The sequence below is a fragment of the Malaya genurostris genome, chromosome 2 (genome assembly GCF_030247185.1).
Source record: "Malaya genurostris strain Urasoe2022 chromosome 2, Malgen_1.1, whole genome shotgun sequence".
Lineage (NCBI taxonomy): Eukaryota > Metazoa > Arthropoda > Insecta > Diptera > Culicidae > Malaya > Malaya genurostris.
Genome location: NC_080571.1, coordinates 66,136,012 through 66,156,304, shown reverse-complemented (window position 1 = coordinate 66,156,304; position 20,293 = coordinate 66,136,012). Strand labels below are relative to the sequence as shown.

Here is a 20,293-nt window from a genome sequence, read left to right as displayed (position 1 = left end):
ACAAGGATTTTGAAACACGATCTAAACTATGCACACATAGAAAAAATCGTGTAAGTTTACGTCACATCTAGTTTAGCTGAAATTGATATCGGTACAGACCCAATATTTCTTTTTAAATTTTTAAAGATGTAATAATTTTATTACTGCATGCTTTAATTTACGTCAAATGTAAGTTCATTTTTTCTAAGAGTGTGTAATTTACAGAGTGCTCCATCTTTTCTGTCGGTATGTAAACATTGAATAACTATATAACCTTTGTATAAGTTGTGTATAATTGAATAAACATTGAAAAAAAACAACCTATTTCTATAAGAGGGTTTTTTTTATTCAGTTTGGTTCCTTACAATTTTTTTGGACCAGCTTTTGAAAAGAATATTAATTAAGTGTCCACCTTTATTAGCAATTACCAAATGACTACTTTTTTCTGCGTTTGCCATCACCTTCTCAAGCATCTCGGGTGTTATAGCGTCGATTTCAGAACGAATGTTTGCCTTGAGCTCGTCAATAGTTTGAGGCTGGTTGGCTTTGCTTTTCAGATAACCCCTCAAAAAGTAATGAGGGGGAGGAAAGCGTCGCCACGATATTTTTTCCTATATGCACGTTGAGTGGAACGACTGGTTTCGATGTAAAGTATCACTATTTCAGTGCGTTGTTTCGATGTGAAGCGATCCATTGCAATACTTGTACTGAATTGACATCATATCTGATGCTCGGTTGGTAAATGTTATTCAGTTATTCAGCGCTAACATACCGACATAAAAGATGGAGCATCCTGTACTACTTATAGAAATTTCGTAATCATATGTCGTAGTTGTCGAAAAAAGTAAGAACAGCAATGCTCACCTCACACAGAAGCTATTTTTGCATTTTACTAATATGTTTCTATAAACTCAAATCCCATATATTACGCTTTGAATAAAATAAATTTAAACAAACGAGTCTATAAAAAATGAACGAAAAAATGCTAACACATTTATTTTCATTCCGAATCCAATTTCAGATGGACCCGGCCAACCCGAACTCAGCCCTACTACCAACATGTGCGACTATTTCCAGCGGTGCCAACCCGAACACAACCGTATCCTGCATTGGTGGCATTTCCTCAGCCGTAGTTTCGGCCGGCGAAAATCCTTCGACGCTGCTCAGCCCAACCCTTCTGTCGCCCGGAACCAACACTGCGACGGCATCGATTGCCACCTCCCGCGATGATGAGGACGATTCCAGTAACCAAATTTCGTCCGCTGGCAGCAAAAGCTCCGGCAACCGGTAGGTTCATTGCTCGACCATCGAGCTCTCACCCTGGACCACGACCTCCCCCTTGCCCCTTACCAACCAACGACTATCCCATAGATCACATCTCGTCCATTCCCCCCAGCAGTTTGAGCTTTTCTTGCGGTTACTTGCGGAGGACAATTAATTATTATTAGTATTCACCATAATTTGACAGAGACTTAACTAGTGAAACAAAAGTCACAGTGCTCAGGAGAGAAGGAGACAAATGAGGAAAAAATCCATCCTACATCCAGTCATCTGACGAAGGTCGGTCATAAATTTGTGTAGCGAAAATGATGGATTACTTTTCACGAAGGAGTTACTGCGGCGGCTTTGGTAACCGTGCCGGGTTTCGTTTGCTCCTGGAGAGGATAGAATTAGTTAAAATGAAATGACAGTTTTGGCATCATAACAAACAACCTTCAAATTTGAATGACTTGGACAGAATGAAGTATCGTTTCTATTGTCAAACATTTTAGGCTAGTATCCTCTGTCAAATTATGCTCCGTCTGCTACCAACGTATCAGTTTTCTTCATTGAGTATGCAACTGAATTGACCTCTCTCATCAAATGTGTCTCTGTTTTTTTTCTATACCTTTCCGATGGTGACCTTTGTCACACATTCGGGAGACGTTTTTCCTGTAGGTACCAGAAGCTAGGGACGTCCAGAATAGCAAGCGAAAGGATGTAGCTAACTTTCAAATCCCACTGACTTGTGCCGAACATTTCAAAAGTAGAAAATAGCTCGCAAATGTATTGGTCAGTGGAAGGACAAAAAAGTATACCGACCCGGCGCGGGTTCTCAGGTAGCATTTGCCAATTAACCGCCGCACACTCATTGTACGTTTTGCGGCAACTCGACGAAGATCGATTGTCTGTCATCCGAAAGGCCAGCATATTTTTCTGTCCTCCCACAGCCAAACTAAACTCTCTCTCTCCCAGATTAATGAACCGGTATCTAAAATCTGCCCAATTTATCCCCATCTGCAGCCGTTCTATTTTTTTTTATCGTACATGTCAATTTAAATCTTCACCCACACTGTGTGTATGTAGTTTTAGCTCGTCTTCCACCCGGACTCTACTCGGTCCGCACAATTCTCTGGCGTCCCGTTCCAGTAGCAATGACCTGACGGCCGTGGATACAACGAGAAACTTTCGCCGCCCGCTTCCCCTCCGGCATCCAAGCTACCATTCCACTAGGACACTGCGGACGGCGTCCAATTCGTCGACGGGCACCAGCCGGTGTTATCAAGCAATCGATCGAAGCTACAGTTTCAACGAGGCCGACCAACGACGGGCATCGGTCCGTTGGAATGAGGCTTCATTTTCGCGCCAATCGTCGACCGGATCCTGTCCGGGCACTCGGCCACCCCGTCGCAGTTTTTCGCTCCGCGATACCGTCGGGGACGATGGCGACGTTAATGAGATCAATCAATTATCCGCCGTGGATCTGGACGCCGGAGGACTGCAAAAGTCAACATCCAGCGGGATCACCCAGAATGGGGCCCAAAGCTGGAAAAAGCTGCGAGCCGTGATGGCCTACTACTGCTCGCTGCGCAAAATCAAGAGGAATGGTTGAACTATTATTTGTAACACGTTATTATTTTCCATGTACTCATTTTTTGTCTTCACTCTATCTATTTTGCGTACTCTTGTCTCTCACACTTACACACACACACACACACACAAAACGTACTAACTGTGAATCAGCAGAAAGAGAAAGTGCTTGAACAAGTGATTGAGTTTCTCCCGAGAAATTCATTCTTATCGAACCAATTAAGAGATGCGCAGTATCACACATTAAGGACGTGATTTCTTTCAATTCAATTACGACAATTTTTTCCATCACTTTTCACATCGCTATAAGTTTACGATACTAACCACAAATTCTGCTTAAGGAATCAAAACTAAATATTTATGTGAAGCATGAAATTTTATTCCCGAACCTAACTACTCCTCTTACCAATGAATATCAAGTCATTGAAGGTATTGGTACCTCATGTGTACCGGTTTGTGCTAAAGTGCACTTGACTGATTTTAATTCAAGTTTTTAGGTACCAAACTCTAAATGACTACAATCTGTTTGCATGCCGTCAATTTGTTTTGCTCTTCCGGCACGTCAGGAAAGACATGACACTTCGGTACAGCAAATACTTTACGTCTGTTTAGTGATCTAAGTATGTTGAACCGTTAGGTGGCGTTAGCAGATCAACATAAACTGCTGACGCACTGATGAGCTGAATGCGAAACGTAAAAACTAATTAATATCAAACTTTACACCCAAACCATCAAAAGGGGTTCGTAAGTCAAGTCTGCTCGTAAAAAAGTTTAAGTTATTTGGGATTCGCTACGTGTAAAAAGTACTGTGTAATAAATAACTTAATGTTATGGATATTTTCGGAATGAATTTGCTTCAACATCCAAGATGACAACTTCCGATTTGTAATTCCTTGAAAATCACAACAATATGGGTAAATGATGTTTGAGCTTGCTGCTAATTCCAAGTTGGAAACTTCCAATATTCCTTGGAAACAATTAAAATATGAGTGTTTCTGTCAATGCACACTCGTTGCGTCGCTTCCATCCCGCATCAACCGTGAATAGCACTTCCCGAGTAGAGTGTGAGATTAAAAAGAAAACTCAATTTGATGTTGTGCTGTTCGTATATATCGATTACTTAATTTGCTATCGTTTTGGTCGTTTTAACGGTTAACAAATCAAAATTGAAAGCAAAAAAAAATGCTGTGTGACATCAAACTGGAAACTAGTTTTGCTCTCAGTGAAAGCACATTGAAAACTTAATATAATGTAGATTTTCTCGAAATGACACGTCACGGGCATAATCTAAAAATAGAACAGCCAAAAAAGGTCGGGAATAGTATACATTTAGGCGATATTACTCGCAAGTAAGAAAAAAGATTTTATGCAATCTCCATATTAGTCGCGAGCAAGAAAAAAGATTTCATGCAATCCTCCCAACACTACCGCGGAGAGAAACCGGTTTCGAACTTAGATGTTTTGGAATACGATCTTTTTGCGATTGCTATGGATTGTAAGTGCTAACTGTCAGGAGATGGAAAATGTTCGGTTATATGACAAGCAGTATTGTTTCACAAAGTTGTATGCAGGTAGTTTCTGTCAATGCACACTCGTTGCGTCGCTTCCATCCCGCATCCACTGTGAATAGCAGTGTGGCTATTTGAGCACAGTATGAATATGTTCTCTTTGTCCTTCTCATATCCAAAGCTGTAGCATTCAAACATTATAACATTAAATTGAGTTATCTACTTGATCTCACACAACTCGAACATGTAATTACTTTGAAATACGAATTTAGAGGCTCTGAAAACCGAACGTTTTACAGTGAAGTCTTCTACAACACAGGGGACGTGAATTAGGAATCCGGCAATAAGGTATCCCAGATCATTTGTTTTTTCGACTAATTGGGACAATGAACAATTATATCGCTTCTGACCACAGATAGAACCAGAATCTCTTCAGTAAATTTTTAGTTCTGGTGTAGACTTATAATTTACAATCATTTGATGCAGAATTAGTCCTGTGACTCAAAATTATGAAGATTTAGTTAGACGATTTATTTAGAAAAGTGTATTAAAGTTCCAAGATCTATTAGATGATTGATAAAACACTTCTCATAATATCTAGCGTTAGTAAGTATATGAAGTTCTAAGCATTTATAACTAAGAGTGAGAATTGTTTTGAAGAGTGTCTTCGACAAAGTTTGTGGACTACTTAGGAATATACAAATTAAACATATATTTTCTTGGTGGCTCCTCTAAGCCACTAAAGTATTATTAAGAATTAACTCTAGGTTCTGAAATCTGAGACATTCAATGATCGATGTTCCAACTTCGTAAGCAGTGAATTTTTCCATACTGTTGGATATAAAGTTATGAGTATTTTCAGAACGGGTTTGGCGAGTAGATTATTCTCGCCATTTCGTTATGGTCTAAAAACTTTGGAATGAACTTCGCTACGTCGTATGATTACAAATATCGAAACATTTTTTCAAACTGAACGCAAAAATTGTCACAGGATCGGATACTTAACGTATCTAGAAGGAAACCAATGACGTCAAATATATTTCTCATATCAAATTCTGAAATAAGCTCATTCTACGGCAGACGATCAGCGAGATGGGAATGCCAAAGCCACTATTCAGATTGACCTGCTTCAGATAAACGTGGTACAGATGATCGCCAATTTATCCAATGCTTCCCAGACGTGTGGTTTGACACCAATATTCTCGTGGTTAAAAAGAAAGAGCATTATTTGCGTAAAAGTTTAAAAAATGTTGAAAAAAATCGATTCTCCGCGGTTATGGTTGCGGTCAACTGCAGAATCTCGACAGGATGTCAAAGCATTTTTGTAGAAGGCAACAAGGAATAATTCTTCCATTGAAACTTAACTTTGTATTTTTGTGCTGCCATTTGAAATTTGCTCAATTTCAATGGATTCTCTAAGTTGTTGATTTTATTATTTTCATTTTTTGAGTTTCACAAAACTTTTGCCTTTAAACAGCAAAATGGTAACACAATATGATATTAATTTAAAAATTGATGAGTCGATATCATATTGGGATTTCAATCAGATGTTGCTATAATAATCAAATATCAATTTGTTCTAATTTTGATGTTAGACTTTACTCGGGTATGCAATCACTGTGAAACAAAACTTTTGAACCGAGGTCTAGAGTTCCGAGTGTCTTATATTATTCGACTCAGTTGGCCGAGATCCGAAAATGCCTGTATGTATGTCTGCACCAAAACTAGGTACTCCTTTCTCTCGGAGATTGGTAACCGAATTTCATATGTGTGATACTCGCGACGTTCATATATTACTATCATTCATATATGAACCACCTACCAGTAAGTTCTTGCTTCGTAGCTTTCTAGGTTGTACCCGAAGTATGATCGTGTATGTATTATGCAAAGGTTGAAACTCATTTCCTCCTTTTCGTTACTTTGATTTCTAAGCCCTGCACTTGAGTTGCATAAACTACTGGAACAAAACACCATGCGTTTCCTCCTAACAGAACTTGATGGGGGCGCATGGTCGACTGTTATTTATTTTTTAGAAAAAATCAAATATTGTGGTCGTTCACATTTTTTAAAAATATAAAAACATACCACTTTAACATGTCCAAAATTTTTTTATTTATCACTGAAAAATCCGGGGTGGTGCAAAAATTGGGAGAGGCAAAAAATATGTTTCAAAATTTTCAAATATTTTTTAATGGAAGAAATACATCTTCAAAAATTTTGAAAAAAAAATTGCAAACCGTCCCCATAACGTTTTAAACATACCTGATATTTTTCAAATTTCTCGGAGGAACGGTTTCTTCAAAAATCAAATAAAATAAAAATCAATAGATTTTGAGAAAATTGTTTTCAGTCTATGACCTTTCGAATGTGGTATAACAATATGAATTCCCTTTGGGGGCAGATTTCACATGCTTATCCTGCTATAGCCTTTTATCATTAACGCCAAACATCTCAATGGTAAAAATTAACACTATTTCCCCCGGTGAACGACCAAAAGGTTAAAGTCAGGGTAAAATAAACGATATTAATAATAATAATAATAATAATAATAATAATAATAATAATAATAATAATAATAATAATAATAATAATAATAATAATAATAATAATAATAATAATAATAATAATAATAATAATAACACTATTGGAAATTAACAGTTTGAAATAAGAGTTAAAATTTCAAAAATCAAAACAAAGTCTGCATGAGAAAATGGAAACCAAATTTTAATTTCAAAGCAAGAACAACATATTTATAGAAGATGAGTTTTTCAGTCATTTGATATTCTAGCATTCAAAACAGAATAATATTATAAGCATTTCTCTTAGCTAATTCTGATGTAGTTTTTTTCAATTGTATTTTGTTTGGAGATAGAACTACTGGATCAATTGTACTTAATGAAATTGGAATATCTCATCAATTTGTTATTGATAAAATATAATAATTAATTTTGATGCTAAGCAACTCTTGTACGATATCCTGATTCCTTCGACGTCATACAATTCTAAGACTTTCGGCATCTATAAAAGATTTCGACTTTGGAAAATTCATGTACTACTGTACCACCCTCCCCTAGCAGACCCCATACCCTTTCCCATTTCTCCCCTATAGAGATTTCAAGATCGAAAATTTGCATAACGAACCCATAACGACACTCATATCCGATATTTTGCTCAAATTTCAGTTTGAGTTTTCATAATGTAGGGGAGACGAGGCCTAATTGGACACTTTTTGAAAAATTAAAAAACTTGTTTTAATCCACCTAGTGGTGTAATGATGCCTTTCTCATGTATAATATTGTGGTATTCTATTCAAAAATTTTCTCTTCGATTAGAAAAAAAACAAGGGATTGCTTATGCATGAACAGTACTTTGCTCGCGTAGATCATTCTTAAGAAAACGAAGTGGGTTCACTATTAAATGCACTTCCGGCACCGGAACCCGAGAACCGGTATAATCGAAGTCGGTTCGTACGACCACCAACTAACATGACGTACAAACTCTACTAATTTTTATTCAAATTTTGACGATTTTATACAATTTAACCATATGCAGTAATTTTTGGTAGGACCATAAGACCTTTCATTTCAGCCTAAGATTGGGAATAAGAGTTTTAAGTCCAGTTTACAACATTTTTTACGGTTTGTTCCACCAGTTTAAGTGACGGTGTACAATATTCAACATACTTTACCCTATAACCTCTAAACCGGAAGTTGGATCCGAATGAAATCCAGGAATTCCGTATGGGACTGTGTGTGTGTGTGTGTGTGTGTATGTGTGTATGTGTCAAATAATCTCACTAGGTTTTCTCGGAGATGGCTAAACCGATTTTGACAAACTTTGATTCAAATGAAAGGTCTCATGGTCCCATACGGAATTCCTGAATTTCATCCGGATCCGACATCCGGTTCCGGAGTTATAGGGTAAAGTGTGTTCAATATTGTACACCGTCATTTAAACCGGCGAAACTAATAACGTTAAAAATTTTCTAAACTGGTTTCAATACTACACAAATCGATATTCATTATCAGTAGGCAACTAAACAAACCGATTCCGGCTATCCTGGTTCCCGGTATCCGGTCCGCAAGCACCGGAAATAGTGGTCATATATACCAATTTTGCTAGTCGGTTTTTCAAGTGATTGCATATCCTTTCTATATGAGAAAGGCAAAAACATCCATTGAAACTAGGTGTTTACCCAAGTTATCTCTGCCGTTGTTCCACCTACAGTTACAATTCCCAATTTGTGATTTGGAAAAATATGCATTTTTTTCGTACTAACCCGCACACAAGTGACAAACCCAAAATCCAATACCTCTGGAATTGCGGACTCTTTATGGAGTAAAACCGTACAATAAAGCTTCAAACAAAAATGTAGAACGAGTACAATGTGGTGCCAAACATCGAGATAAATTAATGAGCGCAAAGAAAATGAAACCATGTCCGAATAGATTCTCTGTTGGATTCAACCTTTCGTGAGTTTTACGTTTCAACCTAACTGAAGTCTATCTCCAAAATGGAAGCGCGTTTACAAATTCAATGCAAATATCGAAACAATTGCTGACTTATAAGATATTTAAGCTGCCCGGTTAAACACCGTGTCCAGTCTAGCCCCGATCTCCTCTAATAATTTTGTGAGCTTCGTGGGTGGGGGTGGTAGGTTTGAAAGTGCGTACTCATATGCATTTCAGAGAATTTAAGTTAAGGCTAGATATTCTTCTAATAGTGCTTTGATCATATTTTCAAACTTTGTTAAAATTGGTTCCACATACTTCCACATACTAACGATAACGATACTTGAGTATGTAGTAATTGGTAATAAATTTGTTCAAAAATATTGTAGTTTGTGTACTTAAAAATATTCAACATTTGACAAAAATATGTATTTTAACAATTTAAATATAACATTTCAAATATCATATCTCGACACCAATCCAAGTTCAAGTTTTTAGCATGTTTTCTAGTTCAAACATGATCTACAACTCTTCAAGACACATAAACTTGCTATCTCGTATTGCATGCAAAATAACTATTTCGACGACAAATTGTGTGCTAATGGTCTGACAAGAAATTTGCAGCTGCGAGCTAAATTTAGAAAACGATTGTTCTTCAGTTCTTCAGTCAATATTTTCTATATTTTAGGGAGTGTATCGACAATAAGCTATCCACAAATTTTTCTTTCAAATTATGATAAAAAACAATATTTTATTCAATCTACAAAATTGATACTTTATTGTACAAGGTTAAACTTGAGCATATTGAAAACTGGATTAAATTTAATTTATTCCTTCACGAATTTTTCGAACTTTTGATCGAACGCTCTTCATCAAGTTCCGGACAAGTGTTGCATCGCATTTTTTGGACGCTTGAGCCCAAACTTTTTTGAACTCTTAGGAGGTTCCCAGCTGCCTTACCAGTCTTCTTGAAGACCCTTTTTACAATTGCCCAGTAACGTTCGATGGGTCGAAGCTGAGGGCAATTTGGTGGATTGATATTTTTCTCAACAAAATTTATACCCTTTTCCGCAAGCCAATTGAGAGTGGTTTCGGCATAGTGAGGCGACGCTAAATCCGACCAAAACAGTGGAGGTGTACTATGCTTCTTATATAAAGGCAGCAGTCTCTTCTGGAGACACTGAGATCGATAGATTTCTGCATTTATAGTTCCGATAGTGTAAAAAATGGTTGACTTCAAACCACAGGAACATATTGCTTGCCATACCAGCACCTTTCGACCGAATTTCTCCACTTGAATCGACCTGTCCGCATCGATCACATCCTCCCCAACGACGACAATAAGGTTTTTGAGTCCTCCTGTACATAAGTCTCATCGTTCATCAAATCGCATGCATTCGGACACAGCAAAAGACGCGAATACAATTTCCGGGCCCTTGTTGTTGCTCGCTTCTTCTGTTCTACACTTTTTTTCGAGTTCTGCTTCTTGTAGGTCTTCAGGTGATTTCGACTCTTGAAGCGCTGGATCATTTCGACACTCGTTCCTGCTTTTTTGGCCAAATCACGTATTGACATTGATTTGTTCTTCATGATTAGAGATACCACTTTCTAATCCAGTTTCGGGTTGGAAGAACCGGGTTTCCTACCTCTTCCTGGCAGCTCATCCAAATAATAGTGTTCTCCAAACTTATTGATGATGGTTTTATCACTGGCATGATGAATTCCAAACCGCTTCGCCAATTTTCGCAGAGTAATACCCTTCTCACTTTGCCATGTGTCCAGAACCTTAATTTTCACTTCCTTTTCAATACGCGACATTTTGAAAAAGCAGAGTTTCAACCGCACAAACAAGTAAACAAGCGAAAGCTGACAGCCAAACGCACAGCATGCTGTGATATGAGCATAAAAACCATCACAAATACATGCGTAGAACACAAATGTGTGTGGATAGCTTATTTTCGATACACTCCTAATGATAACGGGAACGACCAATTTATGTTGTTTTGAATCAAAGATGGCTTAGTCGTTGTGAGTGCATTTTGTAAAACCATTGAATTTTGTGAAAAATTTTGTGACTAACTAATGCATAAATCTATAGTTGCCCTGAAGATGAAGGTTAGTTTTTAATGCAAAAAAAATGTTTTGACGTGAAACCAGAATGAATAAAAAAAACCATTGGAATGCGACATCTCAAGGAATTCACAATCGATTGTCATACGTTTAGATTCACAGAATTAATTTTATGGTTTCATATTGATTGATAAAAAAAAAGATTTCATGTCACTGCTAGGTGGATTAAGCTCGTTTTTGCTAAGTCATGAATAGAAGCACGTTCTTGAAATTGAAATCAACGTTATTCTTGAACCCGGTTGAAATTCAACAGCGTCCAATTGATGTGTAAGGCCTTTCATTTGAAATTGAGGGTATAGTTTTTGAATTTTTTTGAACATATCACCTGGCTACTCCGGAACCGAGAGTCGTATCGAGATCAAATTAAATGACCTCCATATGAATTTAAATTGGTAAAAAGCTGTTATGCCATCTTCGAAAAAAAGTGCATTTTTTTGTGGCAACTGTTTGCACCCTTGTTGTTACCCTGTAATTTCGGAACCAGAAGTCGGATCCGTATAAAATTCAATAGTGCTCTGTGGAAAAGTAGGAAGCTTGAGAAACTCGGTTCAGCCGTCTCAGCAGTCCAAAAGCTTCAGTGAAAACAGTTCATAAGACAATTACGAGCTTAGGATTAATTTTTCAATGATGTTCATAAAGACTGTACCAGAAAGTATGGACGCATTTTTATTTCGCTGTAAATAATTCACAAGTGTTGGATATTCAAATTTTATTCGATATACTGATAATATTACACTACAACAACAGAATATTATTCTCAACATTTGCTACTTAGCCATTGTAGACTAGCTGGCGCACCTTTTTGCGACCGTTCATCATTAAATTCCGTACAGACTTCTTGGCGACAAGTTTTGACACTTTTTTCCAACCTTTTTCCAACCTTTTTCGAACTGTTGAATGGTTTCGGCCCAAAATTCCTCAATTGGTCGAAGTTGTAGGAAATTTGGTGGATTCATGTCTTTTGGGACGAAAGTGACATTTTTAGTAGGATACCATTCTACCGTTGATTTCGAGTAGTGGCAAGAAGCAAGATCTGGTCAGAAGACAACAGGATCCTTGTGGCTTCGAATCATGGTCGTTTTTGTAAACATTCCTTGATGTATATTTCGCTGTTCATTGAAGCAGTGGTGATTAAGGGTATCGAAATCTTACCGCAGCTACAAATTGCTTGCCAGACCATAGCTTTCTTACCAAATTTTTCGACTTCAATCGATGTCTCGGACTGGTTTGACACTTGCCCTTCTCGCACCGTATAATATTGTGGTCCCGGCAAGGATTTGTAATCGAGTTTCACGTAGGTTTCGTCGTCCATGATTATGCAGTTCAAATTTCCAGCAAAAATCGCATTGTACAGCTTTCGAACCCTCGGCCTGATCGATGCTTCTTGTTTCGGACTACGTTTTGGTTGTTTCTTCTTCTTATAGGTTCGAAGATTCAAACGTTCTTTAGCACGAAGAACATTTGACTTCGAAGTGCCCACTTTTTCGGCCATATCCCGAACAGAAACCTCCTTCTTTTGCTCGAACGCCTTCAGTATACGTTTATCCAACTGAGGGTTAGCAGGACATTTTTCTTTTCCATTTTTGCTACCTTTCTCAGTGACAGTCCGCGTTCTGTGCACCATTTGTACACAACGTTGTCGACGTTGTTCTGCTGAAGGTCCACGCATTTCGAAACAAACTAATGAAAACGAATAAACAACTGCACAAGTATTCCACGAATATGGACCACAAAAAAGAAACTCACTATTGTCATCGGATCGGTTTAGTTGGTAGACCTCTATACTCCAAGGAGGTTTTGGATGAACAAGAACTTTCACAGACATTAAGGAGTGTATCGAAAAAGAGTTAGCAACATTGATTATTGAATAAAAAAGCGAAAAAAAACATATTTTGACATCAGTTTTCGATATATTGTAGAAAAATTACATTTTTATGCATTTCACTGATTATATTGAAGAAAATCCTAGTTTCTGTGAAACGCTCGCACTTTGGACTAGACATTCTTCATTAAATTCTGTTACTTTTGTGACTTTCCTAGTGGCAGCTGTTCAGTTTTTTTTTTGAACTCCTGCATGTTTTGAGACACTGTACCTTCCTTCCGAAAGTGCCGCTTGACAATTGCCCAATACCTTTCAATTGGCCGAAGATCCGGGAAGTTCGGTGGGTTGATGTCCTTTTCCACGAATTGTACATTATTTTTTGACAACCACTGTAGAACGGAGTTGGCGTAGTGGGCTGAAGCCAAGTCCGGCAAGAACAGAGAAGGATCCTTATGCTTACTGTACAGTGGCAGCATTCTCTTCTTCAAACATTCTTCCTCGTAGACCTTGGCGTTAATTGTGCCCATCGTGAAGAAAATCGAAGACCGCAAACCACAGGTACAAACTGCTTGCCAGATCAACCCAAACCCAAACTTTTCCATCGCTACCGTGATGTACTCAACCACTTTTAAGTCCCGGCCGGGCTGGCTGGGACCCGTTTTCCTACCGGATCGGGGCGAATCTTTCATGGAAAGGGTCTTACCGAACTTCTCGATAATATTTTTGACACTGGTGTGGTGCACTTTCACCCGTTTCGCAATTTCGTTGTACGTGACACCACTTTCTGAGCACCAAGTGTGCAGAATTTTCTTTCGCGTTTCCGGATCAATTCGACTCATCATTGAAACGATAAACTGTACCGAAGCCAATCGATTGCGCAGCTGTCATTGACATGTAAACAAACATGTCACCGCAAAACACGTTGCAAAAAATTAAGCCATTTCAGAGTAATAACTGTTTGAATGTTGCTAACTACTTATCGATACACTCCTTACCACAGTATGTCAATTTACTGTATATAACACTGCGAGAACATACCGCACTCAAATGTTATGCAAAAGCCAACAATCACTCGTTCATATACTGATTCTTTTCTCAGAGTATTCTATGATACCCTCGATCTGAACTAGGTTCTATGAAACTAAACAATTCCGTAATTTCATAAAATTCAATTCACTGAATCATGTTGGATTGTTTTGCATACGAATAAATAAAAATTTCTCTCATCATACTAAACCTTTTTTTCGCATAACGATCATCGCGTGAATAAATAAATGAATAAATGCGTAAAAAAAGTCGCGCAAATTGAGTTCTCGTAAATCGAGATTTTAGTGTACTTTTTAAAAAGCAAAAAATACAGCAGAAACAATCTACAAGCCTTTGCAAAACTTCAAGATTTTGATGAAAATTATCCAATTGAACACTATAATACACGGATCTATTGCCGGAACCATGATTAAAAATCATGAATCATGTGTATCAAGAATAATAAGTCATTATTTCATGATCAAAATGAATGATATCATGAACAAAAACACATCTTTCATGAAAATTTTCATGATATCAATCATTTTGTTCATGAATTTTCATTAGAAGATATGGTTCATGATTTCATAATTAAAAAATTTTGGTAACGGCGATAGATTTTTACTCGTGTATATTCTGCAGTTTAAAAAAAAACAGTTTCCGAGAAGTACTCTTGTTGAATTGCGCGGTTTAAGCACGTTTTAGATGGTTATAAATGTGATGTAGAATAACTGTTCTTGAATCTCATTTCAATCTTCATTTCAAATCTCGGACGGCTACTTCTAGGAGATTGCATATTCCAGTGTTTCAAATACTAATATTCATCAGAAACTTGAATATTTGCAAATGCCTCCATTTTTTTTGAAAATTTTCCAATTCTTGAAAAAGAATTCAATTTAAATTTAGGGTAATCTTTTTTAGAGTGCGCAATTGTTTTCCTTCTTTTTCGACACTGTATTCGTACAATCTACAATCACACACTTTCTGTTGTTATTTTCTGGAATTGTTCCTTATTTTACCACCAAAAAAGAACAATTTATTGTTCCGAGACGTCACTGCCAATCAAATATTCTGAAATCACTGTTCAAGTACTTTCTTCCAAAATACAGAGCTGCATAATTTTCACCACTGTCCTGAACATGTTTTCTGGTCATTTTCGTTCTTATCTTTGGCTAACGTCGTTAACAGAAGAGCTAACATAATCATTGTAATCCGTTACGTTATTCACCAACGAATCGAAACTATGTCATACGATTGTGCACATTTATTATTGATTTATACTATGTCTTAAGGTCTATCCGCACTAGGTCGACCCGATCGGTCCGACTTTTTTCTGCTTCGGCTATGTCGGGTCGGTCGGGTCAGCCTAGTGCGAGTTGACCTTTAGTAAGCAGCACACCATTTTTTAAAGCAACACTCTAACCGTTTTCCTAACACATCAGACTATTCGCACACACCTGTTTCGATTTATTCTCACACAAAAAATAAAAGAAATATTTCGTAACAAGCTGAATATGCTCGTTTGTTGTTTGGACGGGGTCCTGCAAACCTTTGTGGGTGATGTTGTCGACTTACTGCTCCTAAACTAACGTTAATTATTCAACAACCTGACTGCTTGATTGGTCTGTGCAACCGATCGGTGATAAACACCGTGGATGCTGGTCGTGCTTGCCCACGTTACTGCCTGACAAATGATAACTGTTTCCTGTCGTCTGTTTGCTGTTTGTCTGTGAAACCATGATTTACCACCATCCGTGTTTCGTAATTGGTGACCAGGATGCGAGCGAACTAAGCTGACTGACATTCTCTGCGCTGGTCCGGTCGTCCTCCGACACACACACTCACACATGCTAACTACAAATTTTCGCTGTTGTTTTGTTCGCAAACGATGCCACTTGTTTGGGGTTATGCGGGTTTTACCGGGGAATGTGACCAAACTGCAGTAAATTTTGTTTATTTCTAGCACATCAAATTCCGATCCGATGGATACCGAAGTTAGCGTGATTTTCGAATGTGTATATCGAAAAGTCCGGACCACTCAATGGATCAGAACTGTAACTTGAGCAAACAGCAATGCTTTTTAACTGAAATCTGTGCACCACTCAGCAAGGCTGTCAAAAAGATGTAAGCAAATTTTGCTAACTATTTTTTACGTCTTTTGTTCGGTTTAGTTGGGACGAAGTTGATTTGAATATAATTTTCACAAATTCAGCAGCATCACATTTAAAGCAGCATTGGTATCTTGAGATCTTATCGTCTGGAAATATTTGAAAAACCCGTTCGTTTCCATAAAAATCAGGCTCGTTGGCAAGATTCTGCGTTCAAAAATTTCTATATATCGGTTCGGTTTGAATAAGATGGCATGTACATAATTTCACCATCAGTCAAAAATTTCGAAGCACTCCTTCAAACAATTATGTGACAACTTAACAATTTATAAATTATAAAATTATAAAATTATAAATCACAAAACATTTTGTAAAGCTTGACGAGTCAAATTCAAATTATTCAAATTAATATTTTCGATCTCAAACATAAATGTATCAAGCGATTTGTTAAAATCGCTTTGAACATTTATTCCTGGAAATATTTCAAGATGAGATATTGTTAAATTTGCACTGTTGTGAAGTAAAATTGATTTGTTTTCATCTCCGGTCATTTACAAAACAAATTATGATAATGATAAAGCTTTCGATTCTAGAATACCCTGTGTATGAATGTGAAATCGCCCTCTAGGTTCAAATAGTATAAACAGCAAATGTATGGACGACCCAACCCTGCTAACTGTCACAAGTGTTCATTTTGACAACTGGGAACAATATTTAGTTTACATCAAACAAACAAACACTTTTAACGAAACTATGTTGGTTTCACACCAAGCAACGGGGGCTTGAGTAAACCTGCTATAAAAACCAGGTTTGAAACTGACTCGATTTTCAGTTCAACACAGATAAAAATATTTTGTGACTTTACATTTATTTTCATGCACATATTTGGAGCATGCAATTGAATGGAAATTCACATTACAAAACGAAGCGGTTTGTGAATATACAGTCTTGTTCAATGAAAAAATAAATGAATTTTTATGTAATTTTACATCAATCATGGTTTTGAATCAGATTTTCGTTTCAACTGATGTCTATTTCATAGTACTATCGGTTTACATGTCGTGTAAGTTTCATCTTTTCTTTCTGTGAACTACGTCAAAACTAGGTTCAAACCTGGCTTCAAACGAACGGTTTGACAGCAGTTCGAGTTGAAACTGAGTTAGGTTTGGCATCAAGCAGAAACGTCACTAAAATGTCGAATTTGGTACCTACAAACGGCAACCGAATGATTGCGAAAGCTTCTTGCGAGCATGCACTTGGTAAAACACAGTGCAAAGAGTGATGTCGAAAATTCAAAAGTGGTAATTTTAACATGAGAAACGAAGAGCACTGAGAATGTTTGGAGATGCCGAATGGCAAGCATTGTTGGACGAAGATGATGTTCAAACGCAACGTAAACTCGCAGAGCAATTGACTGTAACCCAACAAACCATTTCTTTCCGTTTGAAATCCGCGAGAAAGAATTTGAAGGTCGGAAGCTGGATGCCGCATTAATTGACTGATAGATAGAAAGAAAACCAAAAAATCATTTGTGAAATAACCAGATACAAAAGGAAGTCTATTTTTGGCATCGAATTGCCGATTAAAAGAATGTCTATTTCGAAAATCCTAAGCAACGCAGATCATATGTTGGCCGCGGTGGAAAAGTCTAATCGACCGCAAGGCCAGATCGCTTCGGAAAGAAGGTCATGCTCCGTGTTTTCTGTTATCAGCGTGGTATCATCTGGTATGACCTTCTAAAAACAGTATGATAACTCGATTATCGATATTTTAACCTTACGGTCATTCGCCTCTTCGGGCCAAAAAAACGCTCCTAAAATACAGTAAGGTTTCTTTTTATGTGAATCTTTTTTCGCACAGTTATTTTTACACGTTTTTTTACCCGGATTCTTTAATTTACGCGTTTTTTATTTGCACGGTTTCCGCAATAAACACGGTTTGTGATGAGAGTTTAAAAACAACTCTTTCATAAAAAATGAAACAAATTTATAAAATAGAAATAGCTGTTTTTTTAATGCAACAACCAGCATTTGTTTTAAAAACAACCATATTCTTGCTTAGCGGTAGAAATTGAACTGGTAGGCGGAAATGGCAGCGAACTGCTTTAAGCACTGATAAGCCGAAGCCGAAGCGTGAAGAAATCGAAATAAAATTGTTTTGTTGTTTTAAACAATCAGGAACTTTCCTGCATGCTATGGTTTCCATTGAAAATCGATAAACCGAAAAAAATCCGTTCCAAAAATACCCACGTTGTAAGGAACAGAACTAATAAAAGTCATTTTCATGGACCTAAAATAGGCAAAAATAACGAGGTCAGCTTCGCTACTAAAAATTTAGAGATCAACGACATAAGCAGAAAAATAGTTCCTTCTTTCATTTACTCTTTCACTCATTTTAGTTTTTCAGTTACAGTGAGTTCGAGTGATTCTCTCTACCGAGTGACGTTGGCATTGATATTCTCTTTTGTAGCAGTGAGAAACGAAAATGCTTTGCCTGTCTTCGTTTGTTTTAGATGCGATCATTTACGAATAAGATAATAAAAAAACGAACTTTGTATTGGATTCTTTCATTGAAAATGCGTGACAATTCTAAGATTGCCTAAGAAATAATAATAAACCGGATTTTGCAATCTTGGACTTCGAACCAACCTAAAATAGATTTTACAATATTCGTTACACAAAACTTATTATTCCTAGATACCAATAGCTTTATTACTAGATGTGTTTACGAACTTTTTTTCTTATATCATTTATTTTCCCCTGGTCTCAACCTTTTTGTTTTATGGAGTAAATTCCAAATGACGTCACCTTTTTCTCGCTTTATGGATCGTAAATGGAGGTTTGGATGTATTGGACATTGAAAACTAAAGTAACCAATGGCACTTTGGATAGTCATCAATTAAACGAAAACAGCACAAACACAGTTCGAAAAAATTTTGTGATTTCACATCTTATAAGATGCACATAAATGAAGCGTCGAAATTCACACAAATTTATAATCAAGAACATGTTAAATTGTGTGATTTGAAACTACATAGCTTGAACTCGAATGAAATAAAAAACAAAAGATCGATAGCAACACCGGGACTTGAACCGAGAAACATTAGATCACAAAGCACATCGATTAATCGACTGAACCACAGAAGCACATATGTTCTAGTTGAATAATTGATACATATAAATCCATACTGCGGTAATTGGTAGCCGAGTGCAAATTACAGTCGGAGCATATAAAATTTTGTGTGCATGGAATATTGCGTCATTTGAAAAATCAAGTAGTTATGAATTATATCGTTTGAAAGTTTATGTCACATGTAAAATTCATAATATTTTCTGTGTATTATTATCTTTTGTGTGATAAAGTGTTGGACATTTTCTTGACAGTTTCATTCAACAATTCCGGAATCGGACGTTGGATAGAAATAAAGGCTATAGCCGGGTAAGCATGTGCGATCTGCCCCCAAAGAAAATACGTGTTGTTATAACACATTTGGAAGAACTTGGACTGGAGACAATGTTACCAAAACTTCGACCCTTTGAATACCATATTGACAAAGCTAGGGTGGGTCAAATGATTTTCAATTTATTTGATTGTTTTAATAATTTTAAAAAATCAGGGATATTTGAGGCACTGACGGGAAGATGTGCATTTTTTTAGGATTTTTTCGGAGAATAGAAATAAATTTTGCATGGTAAAATAATTTAAAAAATTCAAACATATTTTTTTCACTTCCGATTTGGGTACCACTCTATATTTTAAGGTTATAAATACATAATTTTTAGCACGGTCAAGTGCTACGATTTTATATTTTTTTAATGTGGGCAATGGCAATATTTGAGTTTTTCAAACAAAATGAACAATCAACCATGCGTTTTCATTGAAGCTCTATTAGAAGGAAACGCATTGTTAATAACGAAAGTCTTCGTTTCGTGCTGATAACGTGAATTCGATCTTCGTGAGTTCTCGTCCTCGCTGGAGAACACCAATGTTATTGGAGAGACCGGCTCCTCTTGGCTCCTCTCTGGAGCCACCAATGTTACTGGCGTTAGAGACCAGTTTTTTCTTGGCTCCTGTCTGGAGCCACCAATGTTAATGAGCGAAGACTCTTTTGTAGAGTCACCAATGTTATTGACCGCAGAGATTCCTTTCTGCGGCCACCAATGTTACTAAGGGGTATCTGGATGAAGCCTAGTGTAATTGTTTCGCAGCCGGATAGCTCTCGTAGCGGTCTATCCACCTTGAAATCAATTCCACTTGGGCTGTTTTCGGATGAGTAACAATTTCCCCCTGACTGCAGTGAATTGCAGGTGATTTATTTTAACAAAATCTTAACTATATATACAAGTATTTTCCTTACAACAAATGTAAATGTTGCGCGACATTAACCGCAACATTCTCGGTTTTCCCTTTCCATCCCAT

General features: G+C 37.1%; 1 protein-coding gene across 8 annotated transcripts in view; it reads left to right on the top strand.

Moving 5' to 3' along the window:
• LOC131432509 (uncharacterized) overlaps positions 1 to 20,293 on the top strand; it is a 547,181-nt gene that overhangs the window by 460,997 nt on the left and 65,891 nt on the right. For 7 of the 8 annotated variants that reach the window (XM_058598834.1, XM_058598837.1, XM_058598836.1 and 4 more), the window contains one exon: positions 1,001 to 1,266. In XM_058598834.1, the coding sequence (XP_058454817.1) occupies positions 1,001 to 1,266 (266 nt within the window). Of the gene's footprint in view, positions 1 to 1,000; positions 1,267 to 15,729; positions 15,891 to 20,293 lie in introns of those variants that run through there. The other variant, XM_058598838.1, reaches the window with a different exon arrangement.